Source organism: Eleginops maclovinus, chromosome 10 (genome assembly GCF_036324505.1).
Source record: "Eleginops maclovinus isolate JMC-PN-2008 ecotype Puerto Natales chromosome 10, JC_Emac_rtc_rv5, whole genome shotgun sequence".
In the NCBI taxonomy this organism is placed as follows: domain Eukaryota; kingdom Metazoa; phylum Chordata; class Actinopteri; order Perciformes; family Eleginopidae; genus Eleginops; species Eleginops maclovinus.
Window position 1 is genome coordinate 12,219,208 of NC_086358.1, and position 15,051 is coordinate 12,234,258.

The following is a 15,051-nucleotide window of genomic DNA, read 5'->3' on the forward strand; positions in this document are numbered from 1 at the left end:
TAATGATAATAATAAAAATAATAAAAATAATGACAGACCTCTGGGATTCAGCTGTCCCCCTGAGTGTAGCCTTGCTCTCTTTTAGACCTCTGACTCACCACCCACATCTCCAATTTGTTCAGTGATTGGAACAGATCACATTTTCTGCTCATTGGTGGCTTTTCCCCCATCAAATAAGCAGTCCACCAATCCCAGTTTGTAGGCGGGACTGAGAACAGGCACATCATATTTCTACATGGATACTAAGATACATCCTTAAAAATGGTAGTGACAAAGACATGGCCGGGAATGGTGATTAGCCTGGTTGGTATTGACACAGCTGTACTGATTACAGTAAGTTGACTAAATAATAGCAAATGCATATTAGATTTCCACTTCAATAAGTAATGCATCTTTGCACTGTATAGAACAAGTAGTTTGTTAATGAGAATAGCATTTAAATTCTGAAAGAAGATATTGTGAAAAACATAATATTCTGCGTAAAGCTAGCATCTAGCGAAATTCTTTCACCGCTAGCTAACCGTGACAAAATGGAAAAACTTGAGGCACATTGTGTTTGTTAGCTGCTGCATAAAGAATGATATGTTTCAGTGCAGTGATGTCAACAACCCACCTAACCCGTCCTGAAACAGATGCCAGCTTTGTGCTTTGACCTTTATTTACACCGTGTCATCACGCTTGTATCAAGTCAAAGCGTACAATAAATGATGAACAATGAAATTCCTATCTTGCCTTTTACTCAATACGTCATATACATGAATGAATGAAAATATAAATACAAGAAAAGTGATTCTTTGTAGTGAGCAGGTAACCTCAATGTCTGAGCACAAGTCCCTCATAGATCTAACCTCTTTTGCTGTCATAGTGCACCATATTGATGCATTCAACTTTAAAATGTTCTAGCCCCTAAAGGGTCCGAGCTCTACCCACTTTGTCTTGCCAATCTTCTAGTAACTCTGCTATATTCAGAGCTTAATCAGAATTGTAGGCCGGCTGAACTAAATGTAAATCAAAACATTAACGCTACTCTTTTCTCTGACTGGAACAGGAACAATCATGGTTGGCTTGCTGCGTTTAAAATCATGCTGAGAAGTGGAGTTCCAGTAGGAACTGGGGGTGTAGTTACCTTTTTTAAATTGGCATACTTCCTTAAAAAAATGAAATGAACTTCTCACACTGCATTCACAGAAAATGGCTCACAGAATGTCAGGCTGAATAATCTCTTCAGTAAGTCTGATTATCAAGCAGTGTGCTTCCTGCCATTGATCAAAAAGAAACTCAGCTGATGAGATGTTTTTGGTTTGTAGTGGTTACCATAGTGACCACAATGGCAGATACTTGTGCATTGTAAAGCAGCAGATAAATACTCATATAATTAAGACGTGCTTTGCTATGTACGCGCATCTTACTGCCAGTTAGGTTGGTGGGACACTTCTTCCAATTAGCAAGTCACAGCAACGTGTTGTGCGGCACTCGGGGTGAATCTTCTATTACTGTATTTTGTATAACACAATATTGTTTAGGGTTGGTATTATATCATGATATAGATGGGGTGTTTTGGTGGAAAAAATGTAAAATAAATACTTGCTCTTCATTTTAACTTCATCCAAACAACGAGTTCTCAAAAGTTAGAATTTCCCGTACGGAAATATTACGAACTCACCAACCCTCATTTGGATTGTTATAGATGCATCAGATATTAGCAAAAAAAATAGTACTACGACAGCTAATGACAAATATACCACAAAAGGACATGGAGGCTGTAATTAAGAAAAGAACCAACAGATATTTCCTGAATTGATGTAACTTGTATTAGATATCTGAATATTGCACTACGGGTGTATGGGTTCAATGCTGTGTATTGGCTGAAAAGGCTTCATTAAATATTATCTAAAAGACACCTGTACTGGCCGAAAGCAGATTTTCTGTCAAAAGATTTAGTCAACTCTCCCCAGCCCTACAGTTTGGATGTAAACGTGTCTGAATCACACTGAACTGGATCCTCAAGCGTACGTGTGTGTCCCTCCATTCTCCTCAGCTGATGTAAGATGGCTGTAGGCCCGCCCCATAGCAAAGCAGATGGCCAATTAGAGAGCAGCAGGAAGTGCCAGTAATTACCCTCCAGCCCTCTCTTTCCTGTCTTCTACCACACACTCTCGCACCAACAAATAAGGAGATTGAATGAATTAGTGAGTACTGCAGTGACACTGCACCAGGGTAGATGGCTATACACAAACACATGCGCGCGCGCGCGCACACACACACACACACACACACACACACACACACACACACACACACACACGCTCGCGCACACACAGGGGTGCTATGATCCTCTTCTAGCAAATGGACGTACCATGTAATCCTCCCTCCTTCTCTGTGTCTGTCTCTCAGTCCTGCGTCACTGGTGTGATTAGAAAGAGGTTCAGGTCTCTCCCTTATTCACTCGCTTTCTCTCAGATGAAGGAAATCTATACCTTCAGGGGGGTTAGCGGAGGGGAGATGTGCAGTGTGTAGCACCGTGTTGGAGAGCGTTTTAAGCTAGCTAGCAACAAGAGAAAGAGAGAAAGTCAGGGGAAGAGCAATGCAGTGAGGCTGCAGAAAGTGACGCTGCTTTTTTATGATTCTGTGCTCTGTTGTTATGCCTGAACATGCTGTATTGCAGTCACAGGATAACAGTTTGGGAACGTCCATACATGATTGCTCAGCAACAGCATGTGAATTTTATCTCAGGCTGTTGCAGCACTGGGGAAATGAATGCAAATCTGAGTGAGGCTGGTGTAATCGCTGTGGGGCAGAGTTGGCCTCACCACAGTGGTAAAACACACACATACACACACACTGAGTCATGCTGGAGCTTCACTGCAGTTACCCACAGTCACCTCTGACCTCCGCTGCACGGCTCCCAAAGTGTTAGGAGGGAGTAATTCTAACGCAGTCATGTGGTTATTACATCCTGTACAAACACTCGCGTAAGCACACATACTGCTACAGGATTCAGTAAAATCCTCAAACAAGGATGTTAGTTTGGACATGAGGTGTGTGTGTTTTTTGTTTTGGCTTACACATCCGCTCAGCAGAAATGCAAACACTGTTTTTATAACTGGGCTTCACACTAAACTCTTTGCACACAAACACATGCACAAATGCACTTGCAAATGTGTTCACTCATTGCTTCACAAAGCGTTAAATTTCACAAATGGTTTAATAATCTGAGATAAAGCCATGCCTGTGGGAAGCGGAGTTCTGATAAATGCACCTCAAGTTTGCAACCCTTCATAGGCAAATGTGGCTTGTCTGAGTTACAGTGTAGTACAAATAGATTAGAGCCATCGCTCCCAATATTTGCCTTTTGCGTACAAAAGTGATCCTGATCTTTTACACCAATGAACCCATCCCTTTAAAAAAATAATATTTGAATGCTCATACTAAACAGGATTTTTGAGACTTTAAGCATTAATGTAATCCTTATAGTAAATGTCTTGTTTTGGTGCGTTCATGGCGTCAGGTTGTCTACAAGACCATACATGTTTTTTTTTTGATGAATTCAAGGGTTTGCCTTTTTTATTTGATCAAGACAACAGTTTAGGTGAAAAATGTAGATTTATTATATTCAGGAATTTTAAAACTTTCTTGAAAGACAAAAGCCCATAAGAGGGACTTCTCTCTACTATGAATAAGGTTGAGGTTTTTAAATGTAAAAAAAGGAGAAATTGTTTATATTGTGGTAGGCCATTTGCGCCAACTGTCTGACCCCACAGCTGAACGTGTATTATGTTTGTGGATGTTTACAACTCATTTTGTTCTTCACCTCAATGGACAAATGAACATTCTTCCCTTATTGTGCTGCATGCTGCTGTTGGAACAGGTAATGATGCACACACAGGTTGCTGCTGTGATCTAACATCTCTCTAACTCTTCCTTTCTCAGACCATCAGAAGCTCGAGCGAGAGGCTCGTATCTGCCGTCTGCTGAAGCACCCCAACATTGGTAAGTTTCTCTGCACCTGACCGTGTGATATGTGTTTGTAACTTGAGTAACAAAGTGCTTCAGTCAGAAAAACAAGCTGAATGGTAAGTTGATGTTCTGCATGCTGCCTGCAGTACATGTTTACCAACCTGGATCATATCATTCAGGCGACTGGGATAAAAGACAGCAGAGGCCTGTATTACAAAGCGAAGTCTGGCTCCCTGGTCTCATAAAAGCTAGCTGTGAGTGTGATAGTGGCAGAGGTGCTTATTACAAATACCATAACAAAGGTACATGTCTCATCATGGAGGAGTGATGTGATTTATCCATGAAAAAACTGTAAAATGTTGTTTACTTGCTTAAAAATGTCATAATTCCAAAATGTCTCTGACAACGCTATTCATTCTTTTATTTCAATGTCTAAGGTCATTTCATACATTGGTGGTTGCATAGAGCAAAGCTTTAGTGAGCGGACGCAGGGAGTATAGAGATGCAGGTGTTTTCCAGATTGCACTGCACACTTGTCAGGAGGGGAAAATGTGTTGCTATAAATGAAGGAGCCCGAGTACCTTGTGCTGATTAACATTGATTACTTTGACTGCTGCACCAGAAACATCTCTAAAGGCAGAGTACGCAGCAGACTCAAGATGTGCTATAACTGTATAGTTCTTTATATTCAGGTTAGGTGGGGGAAACATTTATTTAAGATAATGTCTTCAATTTTCAGCAGGTAATGTGATCTCGAGTCAACACAAGGCTCATTAATATTAAATGAATAATTAGTGGAGTCGTCAACAAATACTCCAACATATATTCAAACTGAACAGAAATACTGAACTTTGAACAGTAAATTAAACAGTCTGACATAAGTCACACATCATCACTTTCGTGAATTGAACGCAGAATGTACCGCGAAACTAAACGAGGAAAAGTTCCATGAAAACCACAATGGCGGCAGAGTGACACTGTATCCTGTTAGCAGGAGTTATGACCCGTCATGTAAACAAACCACGTACATTTTGACAGCTCTTATTAGTAGGTGTGTGTGTGTGTACACGTATTAAAATATGTTTAGTTTAGAGAACACAAAGAAATGTACAATCTATTTCCACATGGAATCAAGACGCAGCTTGGGGAATGCTAGCTGTGGTTATAATCTTTTGAGCTTTGTTCCAATAAGTCGTACAGAAACAACAACATGTGGGTGATATTATCACCTTTTACACACAGGACAGTGGAGGCAGTCACTGGAGTGAGGTGACGGGGGTTATCGCCCCGCTGCGGCCGACATGTCTCTGCTCCGCATGCTGAGATGAGACTTTTTCAGACATATCGCCCACAAAAAGTCATTTTGTGTCCTCTGCTGTCTAGCTGAGTTTTATTACTGTTGACCATTCTGATATTGCAGCGCGTAACACCGTGTTAATCGTGTTGTGTATAGCAGTGATGGTGAGAAGAAGAAATGCATCGTGCTGCTCTGATCGAGACGTCTGGAGTTGGAACGGTGTTTAAGGGCAGGAAGGAGAAACGAGACAAAATCAATGACACCTTTCCCACTCGTCTCATTCTTATTCCTCGTGTCCTCATGTCCTAGTTTTCTAGCGGCCCCCCAGGCACTTACTCGCCCCTCGCCTACTTTTCCGGTTCTCTCTGTATAGATCCCTCTCTTTCTCTTGTCCTGCCTCCATTTTTTTGGACATATTTTGGCATCGTCTGCATTCAAACTTTGCACAAAAGAGGGCACGAAAAAAGAGACAGATGGAGAGACGAGAGCAGGAGGAGTAGGAGACAGATGGAGGGAGAGCGAGAAGAACGAAGGAGGAGGAAAGAGCAGTCGCTCTTGTTTCTTGCTGCAGGGCCATCCTACTTCATCTTATTATACAACTGATATTCACTTTACATAACGGTCGCTGTGGCTCGCCGACACTAAACTGAAGCTGCATGTCGGGCCCGTCCTCTAACGCCCGGCTCCTGCTGCCTCCATTCTGCCGCTCGTCTGTATTATCGACAGTAAGGCTGGGAGGGTTAGCGTAGTACCGCGGTTTTATGAGCCACTTACCGTAATCACCACTTTTCTTTTTCTATTATTGACCAAGCCCTCACTTACCTTCATCAGTAATCAGAAAGCATTACTGCTAACAAGCACTTGTGTTTTTATTAAACTGTCTTTCTTTTCTATTCCAAACCTAACCTCCTGGCCTGGCCCCAGACCTTTAGATGTGTCAGTAACTTATGAAAGATAAGCCAAGAAAATACCCTAATACAGGGCGTCTCAGGGAGGGAAATGGTTAAACCACAAGCCTTGATTTGAAACCCATGTCGCTTGCCATATCCACCCACCATCTCCCATATTTCCTTTTTGTTAACATACATTTCTTGTAGCCTTTATGAAGAGGTTAAATGGTCAAACATTGCACTTATATTCTATAATTAACAAATGAATATTGCTGCCATACTGTCCACCTTCTCTCGAGCTCAATAAAGACCCCAACAGAAAGTGTTGGACTGCACTTTGAGGGAGCATTGTGATATTGCAGGCAGGACGGGTAAAAGAAGAACGACTAATAATAAGCTTTGCATATGACAGGCTGTAACTACGCTTTGAAGAACATCAAACTTTTAACACTTTTAACAGCTAGTGCTGGCTGATATGGCGGGAATATATTGTGAGGGTGACTATCGGTGCTTTCACAACACATTTACACAATTACATTTTTAATAAATAACCATCAGTAACATGGATATAATGACTGAGTGGGTCGAGGCAAATATTAGCAGACCCTGAACAGTGTGGTAAGGTTTTAATGGCTGCTCAACATCACTTTACTCTAATGAAGCCATTAAAGACGACACCTCTTACATTACCAACAAGACAATATCTATCTTATGTGAGATATCGACATAATATGGTTTGCTATAGTGCAGTTGTGCCATCATTATCGATATGCTATATGAAGAGCTTTCAATATAAAGATGCATTTTAATCTGAACTCTTAACAGACCTTCAGTTGTTATAGTGTTTGATTAAATGGCAGGTAATTACCCAACATCTCGATGCAGGGAGAAGAATCATACGCCACAAAGTTGACATTTGTTTCTCCAGCTCCATCTTTGGTGCTTTTTTCTCGTAGCCTCAGACAAAACACTGCAGCTGATCTTAAATTATTTTACACCGGCTCCTGTCTTCATCTCCCCGTCTCACTGCCCACCCTCTTTCTTGCAGTGAGACTCCATGACAGTATTTCAGAGGAAGGCTTCCATTACCTTGTCTTTGACCTGTGAGTATACTCTGAACACACACACACACACACACACACACACACACACACACACACACACACACACACACACACACACACACACACACACCGTGACATTTTACCCATGTGTGCTGCTGCAGTTTGTTTGTCTATGCTAACAGACTTTTTTCTCTTGCCTTTCTTTCCTCCTCCGTTTCCTTCATTCCTTCCTTTTTCCCTCCCCCTCCCAGGGTGACAGGAGGAGAGCTGTTTGAAGACATTGTAGCCCGGGAGTACTACAGTGAGGCGGATGCAAGGTAAGCGCTTCACATGGAGCTGCTCTGATGCGCTGTGCTGCAAACATACAGTGTAATCTCATTACATATATGAGAACTCCCTTTCATGTGAGTGTGAGCACAGGCACACAGTGGTGGATATAATTGGTTGGTTTTTGTCAGCAAAATGCATCCCCCCCGTCAACAAGTGCATCAATTTACTTGTCTCTGCACATGCGTCACTCCCCCTCCTCCCGTTGCATTGATGTAGCAGGGAAACGACCGCCCAGCAATTCATTCTTTAGGTCATTTATCAGACTGAATACTGAAAAAATGGGATTCTTGCTTCTTCAATGTGAGAAATTAGATATTTATATCGTAAATTGAATATCTTTGATTGGCCAAAAACAGATTTAAAGACGCCGTCTTGGCCTCTGTGGAATTTAAAGGTGGATTTGACACATTTCCTTTTTCTGACATTTTGTCGACATTTAAGCCTCCTTCCCTCCTCGCTTCTTCATCCGTCTCAGAGTTACCCTCGTTGCCTGGAGATCATGAAGTCTGTCGTAAAATTGGATTAGGGGTCTTTGTCCATTCGTGGGAGGGGGGCTTTGGAAAGGCACAATCACACACACACACACACACACACACACGAACCAACCAACATGGACTAAGCTTCTCTTTAGCTGCGCCCGACCTTTGATCCGTTAACCTTTCCACGGACTTGACATGAACATGAGCGTCAGAGAGTCATCGTGGAGCCTGACACCACGGTGCGTAGGACCGTAATAAGGTGATCGGCGCTGGCATGAAGGAACATTTTACAAGACCCATCATGAGCCAACACACTCAAGTCACAAGTGTGAAAGCATGTGCTCCGGCCAGAGCAGAGGAATAATGGTATTAGTAGCAGCTGAATTGACGCCCCCATTATTAAAATTGCTACTGGGATGGAGATTACTGACTGTGTGGTGAGGCCTCCCACACATGTTCCTTTAGTATTGATTGTCTAAACCACAGAACCTGGTATATGTCTTTGAAATATAATGGTGATTGTAAAGTAAATGTCAATTATTTGGTTCGCAAACATGTATATTTTTTCCCAACATTTGTTGATTCCAGGAAAGTTGTTTTCAGAATTGATGAATCTACTGATTGGTTTAATTGCTTGGTTTTTCAAACTGTCGAAAAATTAAGAACAGACAAATGCCTATGACAATTTCCTGAAGCCTCCTGTGGGGTCAAAACATAATACATTTCCAATGATTAACTGAAACCTCACATTTAAGAAGCTGTGTCGAAGCATTTTTGCTGGGAAAACAAATTAACCATCATCCTAAAACCATTCATTTGCTCTGTCAACGACTTCTTTAGGCTCTATACCCTGACTGTAAAATAACACAATGATTCATGCAGCTGTTGTAGTTGTAACCCTAGAGCAGATTATCCTTTAAAATATTCTTTTAGTGGTAAATCTAAATTCATAAGGTTCAAAATGTTAATACCAATAGACAACAAAGGTAGCACACCCACAGATCTTCCACAGAAAGTTGACCAATTTGTTCTGTCCATGTGAACATGCCAATGGTGACTTTCATCGGGGAATTCAGTTTCCAACCACATAACGGACTGCATTGGGTCAACCCAACATGATGAAACATCCCCAGAAATGTAGAGCGTGGAGATGTTTAGCACATATACCACTCGCCCGAGCAGCGGTTGGATCCCCGTCAGACTGGAGTGTTTGCCACATATCGTTCCCCAACTTATCTTTCCCAACATTTCCTGTCCCTTCACTATCCAATTAAAACTGACAACGACCCCAAAAAAACGTTAGAAATGTCTAGTCTCCTCTAATTAATTGTATTAAAGAATGACGTCATCTTTTTTCCCTCCCAACAAAATGCTTCAGCTTCAATGAACGTGCTCTGAGCTGAGGAGCCCTGGCGGTGTGCATGTGATGATTGTTTGTGATGAAGCGCCCTGACTGACGCGTCTCCCTCTCTTTGTCCCCCTTTTCTCTCTCCGTAGTCATTGCATTAGTCAGATCTTGGAGAGTGTCAATCATATCCACCAGCATGATATTGTGCACAGAGACCTCAAGGTGAGTGGCTGCCCGTTGCCGTGACAACACACACCTCTGCCCGTGGCCATGGCAACACACAGATGGCTTTTGGTTGCTCTATCTCTCTCTTTCTCTGCATTATCTGCTGCTATCTCTTTTATTTCCCCCCGCGCCCCTCTCGTGTGTGTGTGTGTGTGTGTGTGTGTGTGTGTGTGTGTGTGTGTGTGTGTGTGTGTGTGTGTGTGTGTGTGTGTGTGTGTGTGTGTGTGTGTGTGTGTGTGTGTGTGTGTGTGTGTGTGTGTGTGTGTGTGTGTGTGTGTGTGTGTGTGTGTGTGTGTGTGTGTGTGTGTGTGTGTGTGTGTGTGTGTGTGTGTGTGTGTGTGTGTGTGTGTGTGTGTGTGTGTGTGTGTGTGTGTGTGTGTGTGTGTGTCGTGTGTGTTCACATGTTGAGCACACAGAGATGGTGAGTCATGATCACGTGGAGGGGTCCGTCTCTAACCTATGGCAAGGACACACACACTTTGTGCAGTTGTGAAGGGTGTCTATTAGAAAAGGGGAGGTGAGGCATAGATGAACCTCAGGAGTTGCCAGGACAACCCATGTGACATCACACCCACCCATGGAGCAGCGGGGGAGGGGCTTGAGTTGTGCCAAATTGCTGATAGGCTCAGATGCAGAACGTGGAGGACAAGAGCGCCTGCCACCTCCAGTTTCAGCCTTAACGCAGTTTAAGGCGATGATAATAATTCTGGTAGGAAGGACAGACCATAATAATATGTGTTGAATATGTTCCATTTTGGAGCAGAGTCCTCAAGGTGGGGGCGAAAAAAAACCCTGCAGGGATGTCTTGGATATGTGTGGGCGGCTTCTGTATGTGCGCTCTCTGCGTCGGAGAATCACGCCATTACCTGGAGCGCCGGCTGTCTGATTTGTCGGCCTTTTATCCTGAGTGTGCTTTTACTGCGGCCATTTATGTCCTACTGCCCAAACAACGGCCATTTAGAACGCTGCCACACACACTGCCTCTCGCTAAGTACACTTTCCATTTAGCATGCAGTCTGCAGCGCTGCCTAAATGACTCCCCGAGTGGTTTCTATGGCTACGAATCCATGCCCATATAAGGCGCTGTGGAGATTCACAACCGCTCATCCTCTCTCCTCATCCTCAGTCTCTCCATCGCTTTCTCACACCTTTTTTTTTTTACCCCACCCCCACACGGGCTGTGTTGAATACATCAGATATAAATATTGCTCAGAAAGAGCTTTACTGAAGAGTGCCTGTCACTATCAGTCTCTCACTGTCCTGATCTCTTTTCATACATTCTGCTTCACCATGTGTGTGTGTGTGTGTTGTGTGCCTGTGTGTGTGTCTCAGCCTGAGAACCTGTTGTTGGCCAGTAAGATGAAGGGAGCTGCAGTGAAGCTGGCAGACTTTGGCCTCGCTATTGAAGTGCAAGGAGACCAGCAGGCTTGGTTCGGTAAGAAAACATAAACAGTGACACACACATTTTTCACGATATGTGGCAAATACGTTATTATGATATATAGATGGATAGATCTTAAACTGTACTTAGTAAAGTCTGTCTGCTGTAAAAATATTATTTCTAACATTCTTTAAGGCAAATTGAACAATGGACTGAAATTCCAGAGTGCAGTATCTCAGTCTTTTACAATGCGTTTATGAGTTTATTGCAAAAGGTACATCCTCTTGACAAAAAAGATATATTGTTCAGCGCAAGCTGGACCCTTACCTGATCTGTTGTTCTATACGGGGGTTTAACTCTTAAAAGGTCTTATGTGCGGGCGTATGTATAGACATCGGCTTGCCCACCCCAAGCCAAAGAACATTTGTGAGCATTGCCTAAGAGGCTCGCAGACATCGTCCAGTTCATGCTAAGGCCATTGTGTCTTGGCTAACAGCCTAGCTGCAAGCATTTGGCCGACTCTCTGGCGAGGCCGAGATGATTAACAGGCCTTTGCTTGTGACTCTGCACTGTCATAATCTGTTCTCACGCTGGAGTCCAACAGGTCACGATCATCCAAACCATTCGCATAGCTGCACAAAAATAGCCTTCATCAGAATTTTAATGGAAGTTAATTGTGTCCTCTGGTTTGTCTGGCGGGCAGGGTTTGCGGGCACCCCTGGCTATCTCTCCCCTGAAGTGCTGAGGAAGGACCCCTACGGCAAGCCTGTGGACATATGGGCGTGCGGTGAGTCGACACTTTTGGGCTATAAACCTGTTGCGACCAGCAGAACCTCCAACCTATGGCAGGGAAAATATGAGTCATGTCTCTCTCGGATAGAAGAGCCACATTTTCTTTTCTTTTCTTCACTATACAGTAGCTGCCAATGCATTTTAAAGTGAAGTACAATCTCATAACTTGTAATGAAATGTTTTATATGAATAAAATGCCCTCCTGTTATTTGATCTAAAAGAATTTAAGGATTGTAACATGATCTCTTTTTTCACTTTGCACTCTGTCAGGTGTTATCCTCTATATCTTGTTAGTGGGATATCCTCCATTCTGGGATGAAGATCAACACAAACTCTATCAGCAGATTAAAGCTGGAGCATATGATGTAAGTGTGTGTGTGTGGGTGTGGGTGTGTGTGTACTTGTTAAGGGTGCAGTGCAGTGCAGGGTTTTGCTAAGCACTTTTTTAATGTTTAATTGTGTCCAATTGAAAGCCGGTCCAAAGCTATTGATCCTATCAGGGCCTCCCTGACGCATTGCAGAGGGGTGTGTGTATGTGTGCAAGAGAGAGACTGAGAATCGGAGAGGGGGTATCCTCCTTTCTCTGTCTCTGGATAATAAAGAAACATTGCAGTTTCCAGATGGACTGGGGAAGTCTCGGGCAGCCGGCTTGTAGGGAATTAACCATTAATAAAAAATGGTTTTATGAACTTAAACAGAAGCATGTGTTCTTTTAATCCAAAAATAAAATTAGCAGTTTTATAAAAATCAACCCAGGACTTGGTACCCAGATGGTATGGATTAGCCAGAAACATGCAGACTCCAAAACAATCCTTCAGGAAATCTGAATTGTTTTTAATTCTACCTTCCTTCCTTTCTTCCTTTCCAACTGTCGCACCTACTTTCTCAATGTTTCCCAGTTCCCTTCCCCAGAGTGGGACACAGTGACTCCAGAGGCAAAGAACCTGATCAACCAGATGTTGACCATTAACCCCGCCAAGAGAATCACTGCCGAACAGGCCCTGAAACACCCATGGGTCTGCGTAAGTATTCCTTTAACCCACCTCAATGTCTTATTGGAATCACACAGGAGGATCAAACCGATGCATTGAAGTATTTACGGATTTAAAACATAACCACAGTTCGTAGGGAATTAAAGTTACATAACCTTCACACTGACCGTTTGTTTTCAATTCATTCTTTTGTTTTTGTCCTCCTGCAGCACCGCTCCACAGTGGCATCCATGATGCACAGACAGGAAACTGTCGAGTGTCTCCGCAAGTTCAACGCTCGCCGAAAACTTAAGGTACCCATCTTGAACTTAGGTGTTATACCCCCTTGATATGTTATAGCGTTATAGTGTGGAGCAATAATGACATTTTTGGTCCATTTGTTCATTCCTGATTTTAAACAAAATGTGTATTCATTTTAAAGTATTTTATTCAGTTCTTCTTTTGTAAAATAAAATGTAAATGTATTCATAGATACAAGTAACGTATCAAAGAAAATAGTACTTTGGCATAGGCACAGAAACTTGGGTACCGTCTCGGCTGCGGCGTTGGAACATTCAAACGATACCCAGCTCTACTTGCTTTAGTTTGCATTTACAGCCATGCATGCAAAATAATGGATCAAGTAGCAGCTGTTCTTTTTTTGTCACATCAGTTCAATTCATTTGCGTAGAAGAATATGTAATGGGCCTTGGAGATGTGAAGAATTACAGTTAGCCGTGCATCACCACTGACGATGCATTAGATGCAATGTCTTTTAATAATTAGATTCTGTTTGACAGAAGAAAAAGAAGACCGAGCCTTGACTGAATTTAGATGTTGAATTGATCCGTTAAAGAAGCATAAAGCTAAAAATATCACTGTCTTATTAGAGATGAAAACAGCAGTGAAGAACAATCCGGTTCAATAAAACAAGAACTCCTTGCGCTCATTATTCCTCCCTCACTTCTTTCTCCTCCTTACTATCCTCCAGGGAGCCATTCTCACCACCATGCTGGTGTCCAGAAACTTCTCAGGTGGGTGTGCCCTTCGTCCTCCACCTCCCACGCTGCACATGCAGAGGGAGAGGCGGTAGGAGAGTGGATAGAGTCCTCTGCACCTCTTTTAACCCCCTCACCACACACACACTCACCCACTCATCCTCGAAATAACAATATGTTTTTGTGTTTGCACACTTGCTTACAACATTGAAACATGTAATTCCTTCAAGTCGTGGTAGGAACAAAGTGTTAATAATGATTATAATGATAGGAGTATTTCATCCTGTTGTATCAGAGCAGGCTAATGTGTGATATTCTGTCATGTACAAGATTCTATTTGGCCGCCAGTTATGTTCATGGTAATTTATCTCTCCCTGTGTGATTGTGTGTGCGTAAGTGTGTCCTTCTTCTCTGCTGCCTGTGGAGCGTTTGCATGTTTGAGAAAGGGAAGCCTAGTCTTATATAATATTTGTTATGTTGGGGGCAAGGTGACTGCTAACATTCTGTGTTTTTTTATCTCAGTCTGCTCAAAGTGTTTCGGTTGAAGCTTTATGCTCAGCCTTTAAGTAATGGCCATCCGATGGCTAATGATTTCAACCCTGGGCCTAGGAAACCACAGGGCTGCACCTCTTCTGCTTCAGCCCATTCCAGTCAAACCTTGTGATGTGTCTGGGCTGCAGCGAGCACGCCCCGTAGCTTGATAGGCCCACGAGTGAACAGCGTGAGATAGACCTGCCTAACTTCTATAGCCCACCCAACTGTAGCATTTCTGTCCAATAGTGGGCCGGCAGCATACCAACTCTGCTGCTGCCGCCTCCTCCACGGCCTCACTGGCTCAGGAAGGTACGTCCCAGAGACACGCCCATCCACTTCCTCTCCACACACAGCTTACTTCTTTGGTTTATAGTACATGACATGGTGGGACTTTATTTCCACCACAGAACCTCCCGCATGCAGCCTCTGCTAGCATCTTCATCCACATTCTCACACACACGCATGCATACTTACACACATTTTTGTCAGCTGTGATGCAAAGGCATCACATTTTCTCCACTCCACTTAATTGATTTAGTTCAGCCGGCACTCTAAAGTGCCATTTTACATTTACACCTCATCTTTGACCTTTATACCCCATTTCATCTTCAAAATAAGTTACATCATCACTTCTAGCGAGCTCCATCCAGACTTCCAGCTGACCCCATACGCCTCTGTGCCTTCCCCCAGCCGCGTGTTGTGGGGATGGGAACAGGCAGACGGGGTCAGGGGGACGAGGAGAGGCTTGTATTTCTGGGGCAGGGAACTGACACTGCAGGGGGCCG

General features: G+C 43.2%; 1 protein-coding gene across 13 annotated transcripts in view; it reads left to right on the top strand.

Annotated features, from left to right (window-relative positions):
* Window positions 1–15,051, top strand: part of LOC134870311 (calcium/calmodulin-dependent protein kinase type II subunit gamma-like) — a 33,273-nt gene that overhangs the window by 4,993 nt on the left and 13,229 nt on the right. For 8 of the 13 annotated variants that reach the window (XM_063892423.1, XM_063892428.1, XM_063892425.1 and 5 more), the window contains exons 3-13: window positions 3,931–3,990; window positions 7,193–7,247; window positions 7,460–7,525; window positions 9,515–9,587; window positions 10,923–11,025; window positions 11,675–11,758; window positions 12,034–12,128; window positions 12,663–12,785; window positions 12,965–13,048; window positions 13,726–13,768; window positions 14,513–14,575. In XM_063892423.1, coding sequence (XP_063748493.1) covers window positions 3,931–3,990; window positions 7,193–7,247; window positions 7,460–7,525; window positions 9,515–9,587; window positions 10,923–11,025; window positions 11,675–11,758; window positions 12,034–12,128; window positions 12,663–12,785; window positions 12,965–13,048; window positions 13,726–13,768; window positions 14,513–14,575 — 849 coding nt within the window. The remainder of the gene's footprint in view (window positions 1–3,930; window positions 3,991–7,192; window positions 7,248–7,459; window positions 7,526–9,514; window positions 9,588–10,922; window positions 11,026–11,674; window positions 11,759–12,033; window positions 12,129–12,662; window positions 12,786–12,964; window positions 13,049–13,725; window positions 13,769–14,512; window positions 14,576–15,051) is intronic. The other 5 variants (XM_063892424.1, XM_063892436.1, XM_063892433.1 and 2 more) reach the window with 1 other exon arrangement.